Source organism: Manduca sexta, chromosome 9, assembly GCF_014839805.1.
Source record: "Manduca sexta isolate Smith_Timp_Sample1 chromosome 9, JHU_Msex_v1.0, whole genome shotgun sequence".
In the NCBI taxonomy this organism is placed as follows: Eukaryota; Metazoa; Arthropoda; class Insecta; order Lepidoptera; family Sphingidae; genus Manduca; species Manduca sexta.
This window is the reverse complement of record NC_051123.1, coordinates 5,680,901-5,695,751: the sequence shown is the minus strand read 5'-3', so window position 1 is coordinate 5,695,751 and position 14,851 is coordinate 5,680,901. Positions and strand designations below refer to the sequence as shown.

The 14,851-nt window shown below is 35.5% G+C and overlaps 1 protein-coding gene across 1 annotated transcript in view; it reads right to left on the bottom strand.

Moving 5' to 3' along the window:
- LOC115443286 (ras-like protein family member 10B) overlaps positions 1–13,467 on the bottom strand; it is a 68,763-nt gene extending 55,296 nt beyond the window's left edge. Inside the window, exon 1 of the mRNA XM_030168640.1 lies at positions 13,398–13,467. Coding sequence (XP_030024500.1) covers positions 13,398–13,467 — 70 coding nt within the window. The remainder of the gene's footprint in view (positions 1–13,397) is intronic.
- Positions 13,468–14,851: the final 1,384 nt, after the last annotated feature.

The following is a 14,851-nucleotide window of genomic DNA, read 5'->3' as shown; positions in this document are numbered from 1 at the left end:
TTTTGCGTGACGGTACAGTTAAACACGCTGAGTTGAGATAACTTTCTTGAACGGGCGTGCGTGACGCGTGATTTGAGTACGCAAGTAGGCTGGAGCGACTGTCTAACAAGGCGTGTTGTGTTTAGAATAATATATATTTCAGTATGTTGTAAAGTAATCTAATATTGTTATTATTAGTGGCAGGTCTCTCGTATGCAAAGGCCGTCTTGATACCACCGTAATATCTATTTCTATCGTAAAGCACCAATGTGCATGCACTATTAAGTTCCGGTTTAAAGGACACTGTAGCCAGCATAATTACTGGGCATTATGAGACTTAGCATCTTATGTCTAGTTACGAACGTAGGGGACTCCCACGGAGAATTTAGTAATTTAAAGTTCTGTGTGGTGCTATTGCTGTTTGTGGGCAGCCGTATCACTTACAATCAGACGAGCGGCATGCTCGTCTCGTCAATCAATAAATAAATATTAGTCCTATAAATCCTATTAGTCTTACTAATATTATAAACGATTAAATTTGCGACGTTTGTTGATAATCTATGTAATTATTGCTGTGCTAATATGGGCGTATTTTTATCTTGAAAAAGTAGAAATAATAATCGACGAGTGCCGTTCGCTCGGGTGAAGTCGCGACCAAGAACTATCTTAACATATAGCAATAAACAAAATACAATCCTAGTGATAATATACCGCGCTACAAATTAAGCAATCGTTGATCTATTTAAAAAAAAAAATATATTCTAGAAGACCAAATTATTCCAAGTTCGGCCAACGTATCAATAGTGTGGCCTTGTCCTTTGCCGGCTAAAAATACATAACATTCAACATTATAAACACAAAATTCTAAGGTGACTCTCATAACTCACACCACAATAAAACACAGGAGAAATAAATACTATTCTGAGTTCGAAAATTACCAAAATGATTTCTTGCGAATGTAAGACATTGGAATAAAACTATTTTTTTCAAATTTTACAAATATGTAGGCAGATATTGTAACTTTGACTTTTCAGTTCACCTTAGTCCCTCCCGTGACTATGAAGGCTGCAAAACTTCGAAAAGTCAGGTCAAAATTATAATATAAAAACCGCGATAGAATCTGAAAAAATAGGTTTATTTCAATGAAAACAACCAAATTAAAAATTCAAATTATTAAGTTTATTCCAGTATTCTTGATACATAAACCCGTCACGAAAACTTTATTAAGTTCCGTCGGTGACAAACTTGGATAATTGGGAGTGAAAGTGAATGGAACAAAGGCAATGGTGCCAAGTCTTATAGCAATTTTCCATTGTTACATTCATAGAATGAGATGGGTAAAATTGGTTGAAGTTTGAATTTTCTTTAATAACTATATTAAGATAAGGTTATGGACACTGGTTTGATTTAGGAAATAGTATATACACGAGACGTTACAGTTTTGCGATTTTATACTCATTGTATTTTATTTTGTTTAGATGAAAAATTTTAAATTTCTAATCGCCTTTAAACTTTTGGCTTCGTATCAACATAGTACGTTTATTCTCCATGAACATAAACTTCAAACGGTTAGCTTTATTAAAGATAAATTAAAATAATATTTCGACTGACATTAATATGATTAACCGTTTTTAACCGACTTCAAAAAAAGGAGGAGGTTATCAATTCGACGTGATTTTTTTTTTTATTATTTTTTTTAAGTTTTAAATTTGTTCAGCTACTTTTGCGGCTGACTGCAACATCAAACTCTGTGACAATGAGTTTAAATTTCTTTCTTTCTAACTATAATACTCAAATAAAAGAACCAGCCAATAACCTCAAACAAACAACTAAATATACAAAAACTTCCCTTTAACATAAAAATAAAACCTAACAATAGAATCCGGTGCCATTGTCCGCAAAAAAGGCTGGCGTAAATACAAAGGACCAAACTTGAACGGATCTGGGGAAAGTTGGAGTTCGGTCCATGAATGTTGCCGAGGCGTTTCAAGAAAGCAAACTTGTGTAAGTTTGAGAGAGTGCAAAATAAAATACGAAACTCCGTCTGCCGAACTTTGTTATGATAGCTTGTGGCATTGATTCGTTTGACAAGTTTGCTATTGTTTTAGCCAAAGAGTTTCGCTCAATGATTGCGACTCGTCCAAGTGTGAAGCTAATGTCATATTCTTGATTCCGTTGTATATTCTGCGAAAATTGGGACCTTGCTGCATGTTTTTGCAAGAACACATGCATAGATTGCAAAGTAGGCTCATTTTCTCAGCGCCTATTTGATCGATGAATACTTACTCGAACCGTAAATGTAAAATAATAAAGTTCGAGTTCCGAACAAATTAAATATCCATGAAAAGTAATTTGTTGTGCAAGCCTTAATACCACTACTATTCTTGTAAGAAAATTCGTCGCAGCGGTAATATCTCACTTTCGGTCAGATATATACTCACGCACACGCTATATTTACACTAAACTTCAAAATAATCAAACAATCACAAATTGAATACCGGGAATATTCGTTATTCAGGCATATTTTTATGTAAGAGGTAACAGAGAAGTTTATTAAGTAATGCAATGTCGAGATTATCCTGTATAGAATAAACCTTAAGTGACGTCACGTTTTGTAAAGCTTATCTCTTGCTTTATCAAAGTTAACAAGAATTTGTAGATCATTTGATAGCGAGCAATTTTCGTCGCTACTTCTATGAAATGACGTCGATCTCATCCGGGATTTAGAAGATCCCCGATCGCGATAAAATACCATGGCCTTTGTGCTTTAGTTAACGTGTGGCTGTCATTTAATTTGCATTTAATGCGTAGGGTTATGCTATAGTCCTGTAGACATATATATCTACATTATAGTATATAATATCAGCCCTGTATTACACATTGTCCCGCTGCTGAGCACGTGAGACAAGCACGCCTCTACTTCTGAGAGGGTTTAGGCCTTAATCCACCACGCTGGCCAAGTGCGAATTGGCAGACTTCATATACCCTTCGAATTCTTACATAGAACTTCTTAAGTATGCAGATTACTTCATGATGTTTTCCTTTACATCATCATCATCATCATGTTGGCATATTGAAGTCAGTTGCAAACACTCAAAACCTTTAATACCCAAAGAGGTAAGCAGAGGCATAAATGGCGTATCCACTTTCCGCGGTGAGTGTTCCGTCCCACTATATGGAAGAGGGCGCGCCTATCGCCATATCGGGCACAAATTCCAGACTCCGAGCTGATACTGAATAAAAAAAATATGATTCCTCCCTTTTCAAGGCTAATCTTCTTCGTGAATTATCGCTTGTTTTAACGGCAAAGGAATATATCTTGACAAAACCTGCATACCTGACAAGTTCTCTATAAGAATATTGAGGGTGTGTGAAGTCTACTAATCGGCACTAGGCCAGCGTGATGGACTAAGTCCTAATCCCTCTCAGCAGTAGAGAAGGCCTATACCCTGAAGTGTGACAGTATATAAATACAGGGCTAATATTATTATAAGTCTAATCTTATAACTCAACTAAACTTACAACGCCTTACAGACCTACCTAATCATTCCCAGATTAGTGAGTAACCTGCCCGCATTATCAACAATCTAAAACCCATTACCGGTTGAAAGAGGTTTTATTTGCTGTTAAATTGCTCGCATTTTAATGGCAAGTCGCCAGTATTCCAGTGGAAGGAAACTTGAGGAAATTGTTAGTGATGAAAAAATTATTATCACTTACTCATATAATTCAGTCTTTAGCTTTAACACAATAAAATGAATTAGTAATTGCAGACATACGTATAATCACATTTTTTCCCTTTTGTGTAACATACACACATTTCGCAAGCTTTTAATTCTTACTCAATAAGTGGTAGGCCTATTGCCTATTACAATTCCAGGCTCCAATAGGAAGACAGAGATAGAGGGGAGATCGTAAAGGTTGGACCTCCACCGGGCCTTTAGTGAGAATTTAGGGGCGGGTGAAAAGGGCAACCACACAGGGCCTCGGGCTTCGAGGGGCCTCGCGCTTCCAATAGGCGTATATGAAGAAACATTATTATCCTTTGGCAATAGGGTAGAAGGCCTTGCCAAGATCTGCCGCCCAGACGTGCCCGGTATTCGTTAAGGCTTGCTTATATAACACAATAGTAATATCAGCCCTGTATTTTATACTGTCACATTGCTGGGCACGGACCTCCTCTTCTACTGAGAGATTATCCCTTAGTCAACCACCTAGTGCGGATTGGCAGGTTTCACATACCCATAAAATTTCTATGAGCTTTTATCTGGTTTCTTCACAATGGTTTCCTTCACCGTTAAAGCGAGCGATAATTCACAAAGAATACACACATAACTTTAGAAAAGTCAGACGTGCGTGCCCTTGTGTTTTGAACCTGCAGACATTTGTCTCGGCTGTCGATTCCACCCACCAACAAGGCTATCACCACATATTACCATTAAAAAGTTTAGTAAATAGCCAATTTCAATTATAAAATGAATATTCATTTCGGAAACAAAATATTTTTATTGAACTCCATAATAAAACATTTCATTTCACTTCATAATTGATGAAACTGCATTCGATGCCTCCAAAAGCCGCGATTGCAAATTAAATGGTATTCAATAATTAAAGCGCGGAGTTCATTTTTAATTTAAAATATATCGCTCAGTTATTAAACTTGTATTGTTATGATAATAATGACTGGGAAATTACAGTCATGTATTTATTCATAGACACAATAGGAGTATTTGGTATTGTATTTTTAAAAATTGATTTATTGAAAAAATAAATCCGTGTTTATAACCTGTATATTATACTAGCTTTTGCCTGCGACTCCGCCCCTGTAGCTTCCTATCAATGAAAGGATTTTAAAAATCGATTTAGTAGTTCCTGAGACTAGGAGACGTCGGTCAAACAAACAAATACTTCAGCTTTATAATAGTATAGATTATGTATTAATATAATATTAATGAATAATTTAAAAAATAAAGAGATATTTTGTATTTTAGTTATTTTTATGAGCTCTGAATAGGTAAATCCATAAGTTATCAGTGGTTATAATCAAGAGATCTTCCTTTTTAGGGTTCCATACCTCAAAAGGAAAAACGGAACCCTTATAGGATCACTACGTTGTCCGTCCGTTTGTCCGTCCATTCGCCCGTCCGTCCGTCAAAACCCTTTTTCTCAGGAACGCGTGGAGGTATTAAGCTGAAATTTATATCAAATACTCAGGTCGACTGTCCCTTGGAGCTGTGAAAAAATCAAACTGCTAAGCCAACGCAATCAAAAGATACGACCGTTTATGCCGCAAATTTTCGAAACTCGCAAGGGAATCAAAACCAACAAGGTACTTCCCGTGAACTCAGAATCTTGAAATTTGGTACGAAGCAACGTCGTATAGTATAGATAAAGAAAAACTTGCGAAAACTGTAAATTTTTTGTTACATCATATAATAAAAATATTTTTAATAATTTTAAAGTTACCACCCTTTTCCTCATGAACGCCTATTAAATTAAAATTCATATCAAATACTCGGGTCAAACAAAATCAAACCTCTATGTCAACGCAATCAAAAGAAACAGCAATTTAAGCCGCATATTTTCGAACTCGCAACTACTCGCAAGGAAATCAAAACCTATAGGGTACTTCCAGTCGACCTAGAATCTTGAAATTTGGCATGAAGCTACGTCTTATAGCACGTATAAAGGAAAAAAATCCGAAAACCTTGCATTTTTAGACCTTTGTCTTTTATTTATGCTCCTCCAGCTTTCTATATTGTAGTGTTATGGATTTCATTTTGCAACAAAAATACCATAACTATGACTCGATTGTCACGCTGAGTGAACTTTTACTTATCTACAGGTTTGTACGGAACCCTCGGTGCGCGAGTCCGACTCGCACTTGGCCGGTTTTTTTACATATGTTACGTTTGTTAGCCTGCCAATAGCCGCCTAATACAAACACACTGGATTTTGGGTGGTCGCGTTATGCGCTCGCAACCCTTGAAAATTAAGCGACCATGAAGGCAATCCACTAACGGGCTACGAACCTCGGCTCAGGACGGCCACTGGGAGAGGACGAGATACCAACGATTAGGAAGAGATCTTCCGTTTGGTATTTTTTATGGCCATTCGAAAACCATAAATAATAATAATATCAGCCCTGTATTATATACTGTCCCACTGTTGGGCACGGGCCTCCTCTACTACTGAGAGGGATAGGGCATTAGTACACCATGCTGGCCTAGTGCGGATTGGTAGACTTCACACACCCTCGAAAATTCCTATACAGAATTTCTCAGGTATGCAGGTTTCCTCATATTTTCCTTCGCCGTTATCGAAAACCATATAGCCTATATACAATTAAATAACACACACTTTGTACGCAAAGACAATTAAGGACGCCAAAATAAAAAAAACAATTTCATTGTATGTGTCCATCCAATAACAAACGTTTAATCAATGCTTTGGTAGGTGAAAATATTGTGTTTTTTTTTTCAATGTTCAACTTTGTGAACGGCTAAATGAAAAAAAATGTTTTATGTAGAAATGTAAATACTTTCAATTTCGATAACAATATAAATTAAACTAATCTTTATTTTAAACACAAAGAATAATTTAGACTTCTCTATGTTTATAGGAGTGAATACTTCAATAATGAGCTATGCTTCGGTGACGTAGATGTATGTGGTCGTGCAAAATAATATATGGTTTTTCTACATAGTATCTGCCTGGGGTCTGGAATTTGTTCCCAATATGGCGATAGGCTCGTCCCATGTCATATCATGGGACAGATTAAGGTGGTAGCTCAAGGTCCATTTTCATACATTTTGTTTAAAATTTAATATGACGAAATTTTAAAGGCAGAAATATCCATGATTATTAATTATTTTTACATTTTTCTTTCAACTGCGAGAACTAATCACTAACTAGACGTGAATTTAAATTCTTTACTTGCCAATACTTGTTTAGTTACCCAGATTAAAGCCGAAACAAAATGTATGAAAATGGACCTTGAGCTACCACCTTAACACAAAGCAGAAAGTGATTGCAACAGTGCGCTTCTGCTATGCCTTCGGAGATAAAAGACGTCAGTGTGGGAGTTTGTGTATCAATGAATAACATTTATAACTGAACAGACATCTTAAACTTATATAATAACTTCACCTGAAATTGAAACAGAAACATTATTCCCCCACAATTAAGGCTTATCTGTAAAAGCGCCTACTTATACGATCTTTAACAACATTGCTAGTACTATACCTCCAGGCGCCACACTGACTGGAACGTTCTGGCGGTCTTCCAATAACCGTATTATGTAGAAATACCCTCAATTACCGTATACGGACGATTTGCCGAAAATGAATTCGTGAATGTGGCTGTTAAACTCAAATGGGTGCTTAATAACGGCTGTGCAAAACGCATTGTGGCAAAGTAGTGCCCATTTGGCGTATCGATAAATTATTACTTATCTCATTTAATAGCACGGAAAACGGGTTGGGATAAGAAATATTTTATGTTATAAAATGAAGTTTTGGAAAGAAAAATGCTGTAGGTAAACAAGTTTCTTTCTATAATAATAATAAAGCTGTTGTACTTAACCTATTAAACAAAATTTTTAAACTGCAAGGGCGCTTAGTGTTTATAATATAATAATAGGCATCTGTCAAAAATCTTGAATATATTGGTATTCTGAGTTGATACTAGGTATCAACTCAGGTAACTTGTTCCACGCTTCAACCACCCTAATACTTAGAAAGTGTGTACCAAAAAAATGTTTTAGTATTTCCATTGTTAGCGTACAAAGAATATTAAAGAGCATTCACCTTTGAAAATAGCGTGCACAAAGAGAGGATAAAGTCGTGACAACCGTTTATTGTAAGTATATTTTAAAATGACGTGCTAATTTCTATTATGACGTATAAATACGTCAATATTTGCGGATAAATCATTATAATCGTTGGTCAATACTTTCGACTTTCGGAGTAATAAACTGCAAACAACGAGTGAAACCTAAAAGTAAAAATAAAAAAATTTAAGAATGTAGAATTGTAAAAATATGTTGTTAGATATTGTAATTTTGATTTTTCGAATGATCAACACCTCAGTCCGTCCCGTGACCAGAAAGACCTGTAAAGTATTCGAAACGTCTGGAGAAAATTAGTAGTTACATGGTGTTTGTATTGTCTATGGGCGGTCGTATCGTTTACCATCAGGCGAACGGCAAGCGCATCTCATCATTCAAAGCAAAGAAAAAAAAAACAAAAATATAAAAAAAATACTTTTCATTCAGATTTAGGTTTAGGTTGATTCATAAATTTCTGCAACAATTCAAAACCTACACAACTAAACCGCGATACCACTGCAGTTCACATAATAGAAGCCCGCAGACCACACAAGGTGTTGTGAAGTTGAGATAAGTACTGAAATGGTTGCGGCTGACATTCGCCAAGTCGTTTGGACTGTGTCCAGGGAAGCAGGAATCAAGAACTGTGGCTATAAAGCTGCGAGACATAACTGTAAATAATTATTCCACTCTACACAAAAAGGTTTTATAATAAAAAAGAAGACAAATTGGAACAGTTATTCAAAGATCAAAAAAGTACAGTCAGTGAAGGAAAAATATATCTTTAATAAAACTGTAGCAACACATGTATTGATAATTGAATAGTTGCATTTTATATGCATGTTTGTTTAGCGCTGTTAAGAAGTCCAATTACGCCCGGCATAATGTACAGTCGTTTGGTAATAAATGCTGTATTATTGATGGTTTAATTTAATGTAAATAAATAATAAATAAATAAATAAAATGCTTTATTCGTCACGTAGGCGAACATAGTTGCACTTATGATAAGTCAAGGTACATGAGAATATTTAATTATTACTTAATTAAATTAGGTTATATAAACAAAGACAATAATGTAATACTAATGGGAGATATTCTATGAACACTATACATAAGTGTCAGTAGATATAAGTATATATGTATAACAACTCCAAAAAAAACAGACAGAACTACGTCTTTCTTAGTCAAAAGTTAGACGAACAATCAAGGCACCCACTTTTCACCTGTGTTTTCCGTCTCATAATGTGACAGAGTAGATTCTATAGCCATATCAGGCAAAAATTCCAAATTCCAGGCTATATATAGCTCAGAAAAAACCCAATGTGACGTCGCTCGACCCAATACTCGAAGGTAGTCTTGCAAATAAAAGGGAATTATTAGAGACTTTCCTTTTGCATCTTCATGCCCCATCCCACTCTAATGGGATTGGCGCGACACACATTTACAAGCAGGTTGTGTAAACAATTTAAATTACTTTTTACGACCGCCCGTTTTTCGAACATTAATTTCTTCTAAGTTCTTATGAATCCCTCCCAGTGGAAATTGTATTATATAGTTACCGATCTAAATATTGAACCTAAGACCTCCCGGTAGCTTCAAAAATAAAAAATTATATTTATTGTAATTGCCAGACAACTTGTGAATTTTTAAAATACGTCCAACTGTTATAAATCTATAATAATATCAGCCCTGTATTATATACTTGCCCACTGCTGAGCACGGGCCTCCTCCACTACTGAGAGGGATTAGGCCTTAGTCCACCACGCTGGCCTAGTGCGGATTGGTAGACTTCACACACCTTCGAAATTCCTATAGAGAACTTCTCAGATGTGCAGGTTTCCTCACGATGTTTTCCTTCACCGTTAAAGCGAACGATAAATTCACAAAGAATACACACATGATTTTTTAGAAAAGTCAGAGGTGTGTGCCCTTTGGATTTGAACCTGCTGACATTCGTCTCGGCAGACCGTTCCATACCCAACTAGGTTATCGTCGCTGTTATAAATCTGAATCTATTAAAACTCCAATATATAATACTAGGTCGTGTTCGTGGCTATATCCGCTTGGAAAAATTTTCCCGCTACGAGAGACCCTAAATCGCTATAGCAATCCTAGCACCATATGTACTATGCCAATAATATTTATTTCAGAAAATTGGTTAAGAATTTCATCATTTTTCTATGGTAATAAATAGACGGGATAAAAGTAGGCTAGTAGCTGTACAGTGTACTTAGAGCTAAACAAATTCGAAATTTTGATACGCTTCTAATTTTAGGCAACAAAACAAAATTTTAGGCAATTTTAATTTTTTTATTTCTTCTATCTACTTTGTAGATTGGACTGTACATATTATATGCTTTATCATATTATTCTAGTTGAAGCGTATTAAAGCCGACGAAAGGCTTACATAAATCCAAATTAAATTAATCACTAATAGTAATATAGTAAATAGTTTCAGTACGTTGATACTCAAATGGATATTCGATTTTCTCGTTTGATGTGGTTACTACGTGCGCAAAGTTGTATTCACCACATTAAACCAGCCATTTAACCAGTGGGTTAGAGCCAAAATGCATAGTTGATTTTTTTATTTAGGTACGGCGAAGTAATTCCATTACACTTGATGGTAAGTGATATCTAGATAGCGTCGAGTCAGAGTGTCTTGCCAGTCGCGCAATAATAATGCCTCTTTGAACCGAGGAGGTGATTTAAGTGGGTCACTATGACGGGTTCCAACCTTAACGTAGGTCTGCTTGTTTGCCGAAAAAACACTGGCACACACTTTACTGGTGGTAGGTCTTTCATATGTGAGAGTTCACGTGGGTTGATACCACCACGATGTCTATTTCTGCCGCCAAGCGGAAGTGTGTAGTCACTGTTGTGTTCCCGTTTGAAGGACATTGTAGCCAGTGTAACGACTGGATATAATGAGATTAAACATCAGGCGAACAGCAAGCTCGTCTCGTCATTCAAAGCAATAAAAAACAAACTTACTGAGTACAGAATCAGGGACGTAACTCGGTAGCTATAAGCCGTACCTATGATACGAAGCCCTTGAGCTTTAGGAGCTCCTCTTAGACCATAAATCCGTTAAAACTAAAGCGAGCACTCAAAAGTGCACACAAATCTCTAACCTGAAGGGCCCCTAAAAAATTTTGATACCTATAAGGCACCTCTGCGGCAAGCTACGCCCCTATACATAATATAATATTATTTGAAGTGAAACTTCTTTAGAATCGTTTTCATTTGAAACTCGATGAAACGAAAATGCGTCACAATATTTGAAAAAGGAACAGCGTTCAACCAGCCTGCATGCTACCTTTTTCTTTCATTTACAATCTTACTTATAAAAATTTCACAAAGCTATGCTTAGTTAAGGCGATACCTCAAGGTCCATTTTCATACATTTTGTTTCACCTTTAATCTGGGTAACTAAACAAGTATTGGCAAGTAAAGAATTTAAATTCACGTCTAGTTAGTGATTAGTTCTCGCAGTTGAAAGAAAAACGTAAAAATAATTGATAATCATGGATATTTCGGCCTTTAAAATTTAATATGACGAAATTATTTTTACGTTTTTCTTTCAACTGCGAGAACTAATCACTAACTAGACGTGAATTTAAATTCTTTACTTGCCAATACTTGTTTAGTTACCCAGATTAAAGGTGAAACAAAATGTATGAAAATGGACTTTGAGGTATCGCCTTAAAACACAAATTTACTCAATCAGCTGTAAGTCACAACCCGCCATCTTGCCTCTTAGTAAAACTAGGAAACCGGTGATTTTTGACAGCTATTTAAACAATTATTAACCACCTCTTAACTCTAAAACATGTTTATAAGTAAGACTGTATATCTTTTGCTATTATGAGTTTAAAACATGTGTTTTTGCGCCTGCATATTACAAAGCTCTAGTACAATGTCAGCGTTTTGTATTATTTGTGTATTTACGTGAATATTTTAATCTCACTAATAAATTAATTTTGCAAGTACGTTTTATTTTTTAATCAGTTTGTTTCAATTTTCATTCAATCTTAATTAGTAAAACAATATCTATAGGCGCAATATTAATCCGAATAGAAAGCTGTTCAATGCAACGTGTCAATTAATTTGAATGGTATCGAATATTACCATTTTGGGTTTACATGATCGACGCACATTCAATTCACTCTTACAATACAATTTTGTTTTAGATTCAATTATTTCTGTTCGTTTGCGCTTTTGTTGTAGCTTATGATATATTTTATAAAAATAATGACATCAGCTCTGTGTTATATACTGTCCCACTGCTGGGCACGGGCATCCTCTACTACTGAGAAAGATTAGGAGTTAGTCCACCACGTTGGTATAGTGCGGGTAGGCAGATATCAAATACTATCAAAATCTTATAGAGCACCTCTCAAGTATGCTGGTTTCCACGCGATCTTTTCCTTCACCGTTAAAGCAAGTAATAATTCTCTCACAACCTTAGAAAAGTTAGAGGTATATATCCTTGGGTTATGAATATGCATTTGTCTCGGCTGTTAGTACATAAAATATATACCATCAAAACCACTGCAACGATGAAAAGATGGTGTTTCACTGGAAATTTATTATTACTTAAAAATCTTAACAATATAACTGTGGCGTCCATACAATCAGACTCCTATCGGCTTCCCTTTTAGGTTCATTAACGATTGTCGTAGTTTTTTTTTTTCTGTTAAATTAGCCCTCATATGTTAACTAAGGCATTTTTTTGCCTCGGGTTATTTATCAAAAAATTCTCCTTCGCCACTATAATATAAACTACATTGCAATTTATATTTCTCGTGTCGTAAACTATGGAGTTTATGGACTTATTAACTATGGACTTATGGAAGTGTGTAAGCACCTTAACAATATCAACCGTCGTTCATACATTCTCTTTAAATGTAGAAGGGGAGAAATCTCGCGTGTACAAGCGTTTGTGCACAATGTAATGTTTCGAAATGGGACCGAGTGTACGTAACACGTGATACGTTTTTATCACGCTATGAAACTATATTGAGTATGTTTGCAACATTGAATTAAGCATTAATGTCTTTGTAGCTTGTGTGACTAGATTTAATGTTTAGAGCCTTGTTCGGACTATATATCCAAAAACAAACACGCCACAACTTTGTCCACGAAAGGGTAGGCAGAGTTGCCTAGGTCACACACTTTTTGGAAGTATGTTCCGACCCATACTGTAATAGGGGGCAGACTTCAAATTCATTCTAAAAATTAATAAATTTGTAGTATGTCAACCCGCACTAGCCCAGCCTGGGGGGCTAAGGACTAAACTCTCATTTGTAGAGAATGATCATGCCCAGCAGTGGGACAGTTTATAATGCACGGCTGGCCAATATTATTATTAAATAAAACAACCTCTAAAGATGATAATTGGTTAAACAATACCTACAGTAATAAACTGATGCATCAAAATAAAAATCATATCAACGATCACATTCCAAAAACCTATATTATAAACTCCAAAATAGTATACCTCCTCACATTTTTACCTCAAAGGCAAAGATAAAATAAGGTAAAGATGAGCTTACAGACTTGAAAGAAAAAGGTACAAAGTACTCACGGATTGTATATTTCTTATCTGAGTGTCGAGTGGTCCTCGTGGCCTGCGATGTTCGCCTCTTGTAGCGCATTATGAATTCTGTAACAGAAAAGATGTTTACAACATCTGCATTGTTGCATCAGATATTTTCTGTTTGGCAAAGTCTCAAGATTTTAGATAATATATCATGCTAGGTAGCAGTATAGAATAAAAACTTTTTGCCATCAAAACTATACTACGACAAAATTTTAAATATAAAAGTCGCAGTAACGTTAACTGTAGCACCACAATTTATTAGTTCTAACCTCTCAAAAAATCTTAAAAATTCCTTTCTTTAAACTACATATTATAAAGCGTGCCATAATAATACATATACTTAAACTCGAAAAACATTCACAATCTAATATAAATTCAGGTAAAAAGTGAGTAAGAAACGACTGCCTCGATGGGGTTATTATGTTACAGTACGATGACACTGCTGAGGTCTTAGGTTCAATTCCCGGATCGTGCCAGTGATTTTTTTTCTTACTTAATATCAGCCCGTTTCTAAAATTTGTGCCCGATATATCATTAATGCTTGACGAAAGGCTCGCGCTTTATCACATCATAGGACGGAATACGCACGGCGACACATGATACACTAGCTGGGCCTCTGTTTATCCCTCCTAGAATAAAAGGTGTGAGGGTGTATGTAAAAAGTAAGTTTAAATTAAAACCTTATTGAAGCTAAGAAAACTGGTGAACAAAGAGAACATAAAAAGAGTGTAAACAAATATACGTATTTCATTGCCGCTTCTGTATACATCCAAAACAATTTCACTCAAAATCGAGAAACTGCGAGCAATGCACTCAACTTTTTATTTACCCTTGCAGAATATTGCAAATATTCGTTTATTTGTTTCATAAACGTCAGCGTGTAAGTGTATTGAATTTGCGTCTTTGAAATATTGGATAGCATGAGATATTTATGCATGCTGCTTTCTATATTGGTCCTGCGAGCCGGATTTTTTTACAAAACTAAAAATATCATAAATTCAATTTTAAATTCTTATATCTACGAAAGCTTATCTTTTCATAATATGTAATAACTAAGAAAAGCACACTTTGTTTATGATTTCAATATGAGCATATTGATATATTCTACTGCAGCATCGTCTGGATAAAATTCTTAGAATATTCAATAGCTTTTCTATGAGAGTTCATTTTCTATAAAAATTCACAGTCACTTCTAACACTCCTGAAGCGGATGTTTTAATAAATTGTCGTTCCAAGTCTTCATCTCCAAATATCATTACGAGATTCCAGGACGGTTTGTTTTTGTTACGGGCAAAATGCACGCAAACAAATTATAAGATAATACGCAAAGATTTAGTGTTGTCGCACCTATCGTCTCCACTGTCAAAACTACCTTCATTTTAATATTGTACCACCTTTTCCCCTCTCCACGTGAACTGTCAAACAACATTATAAAAGAG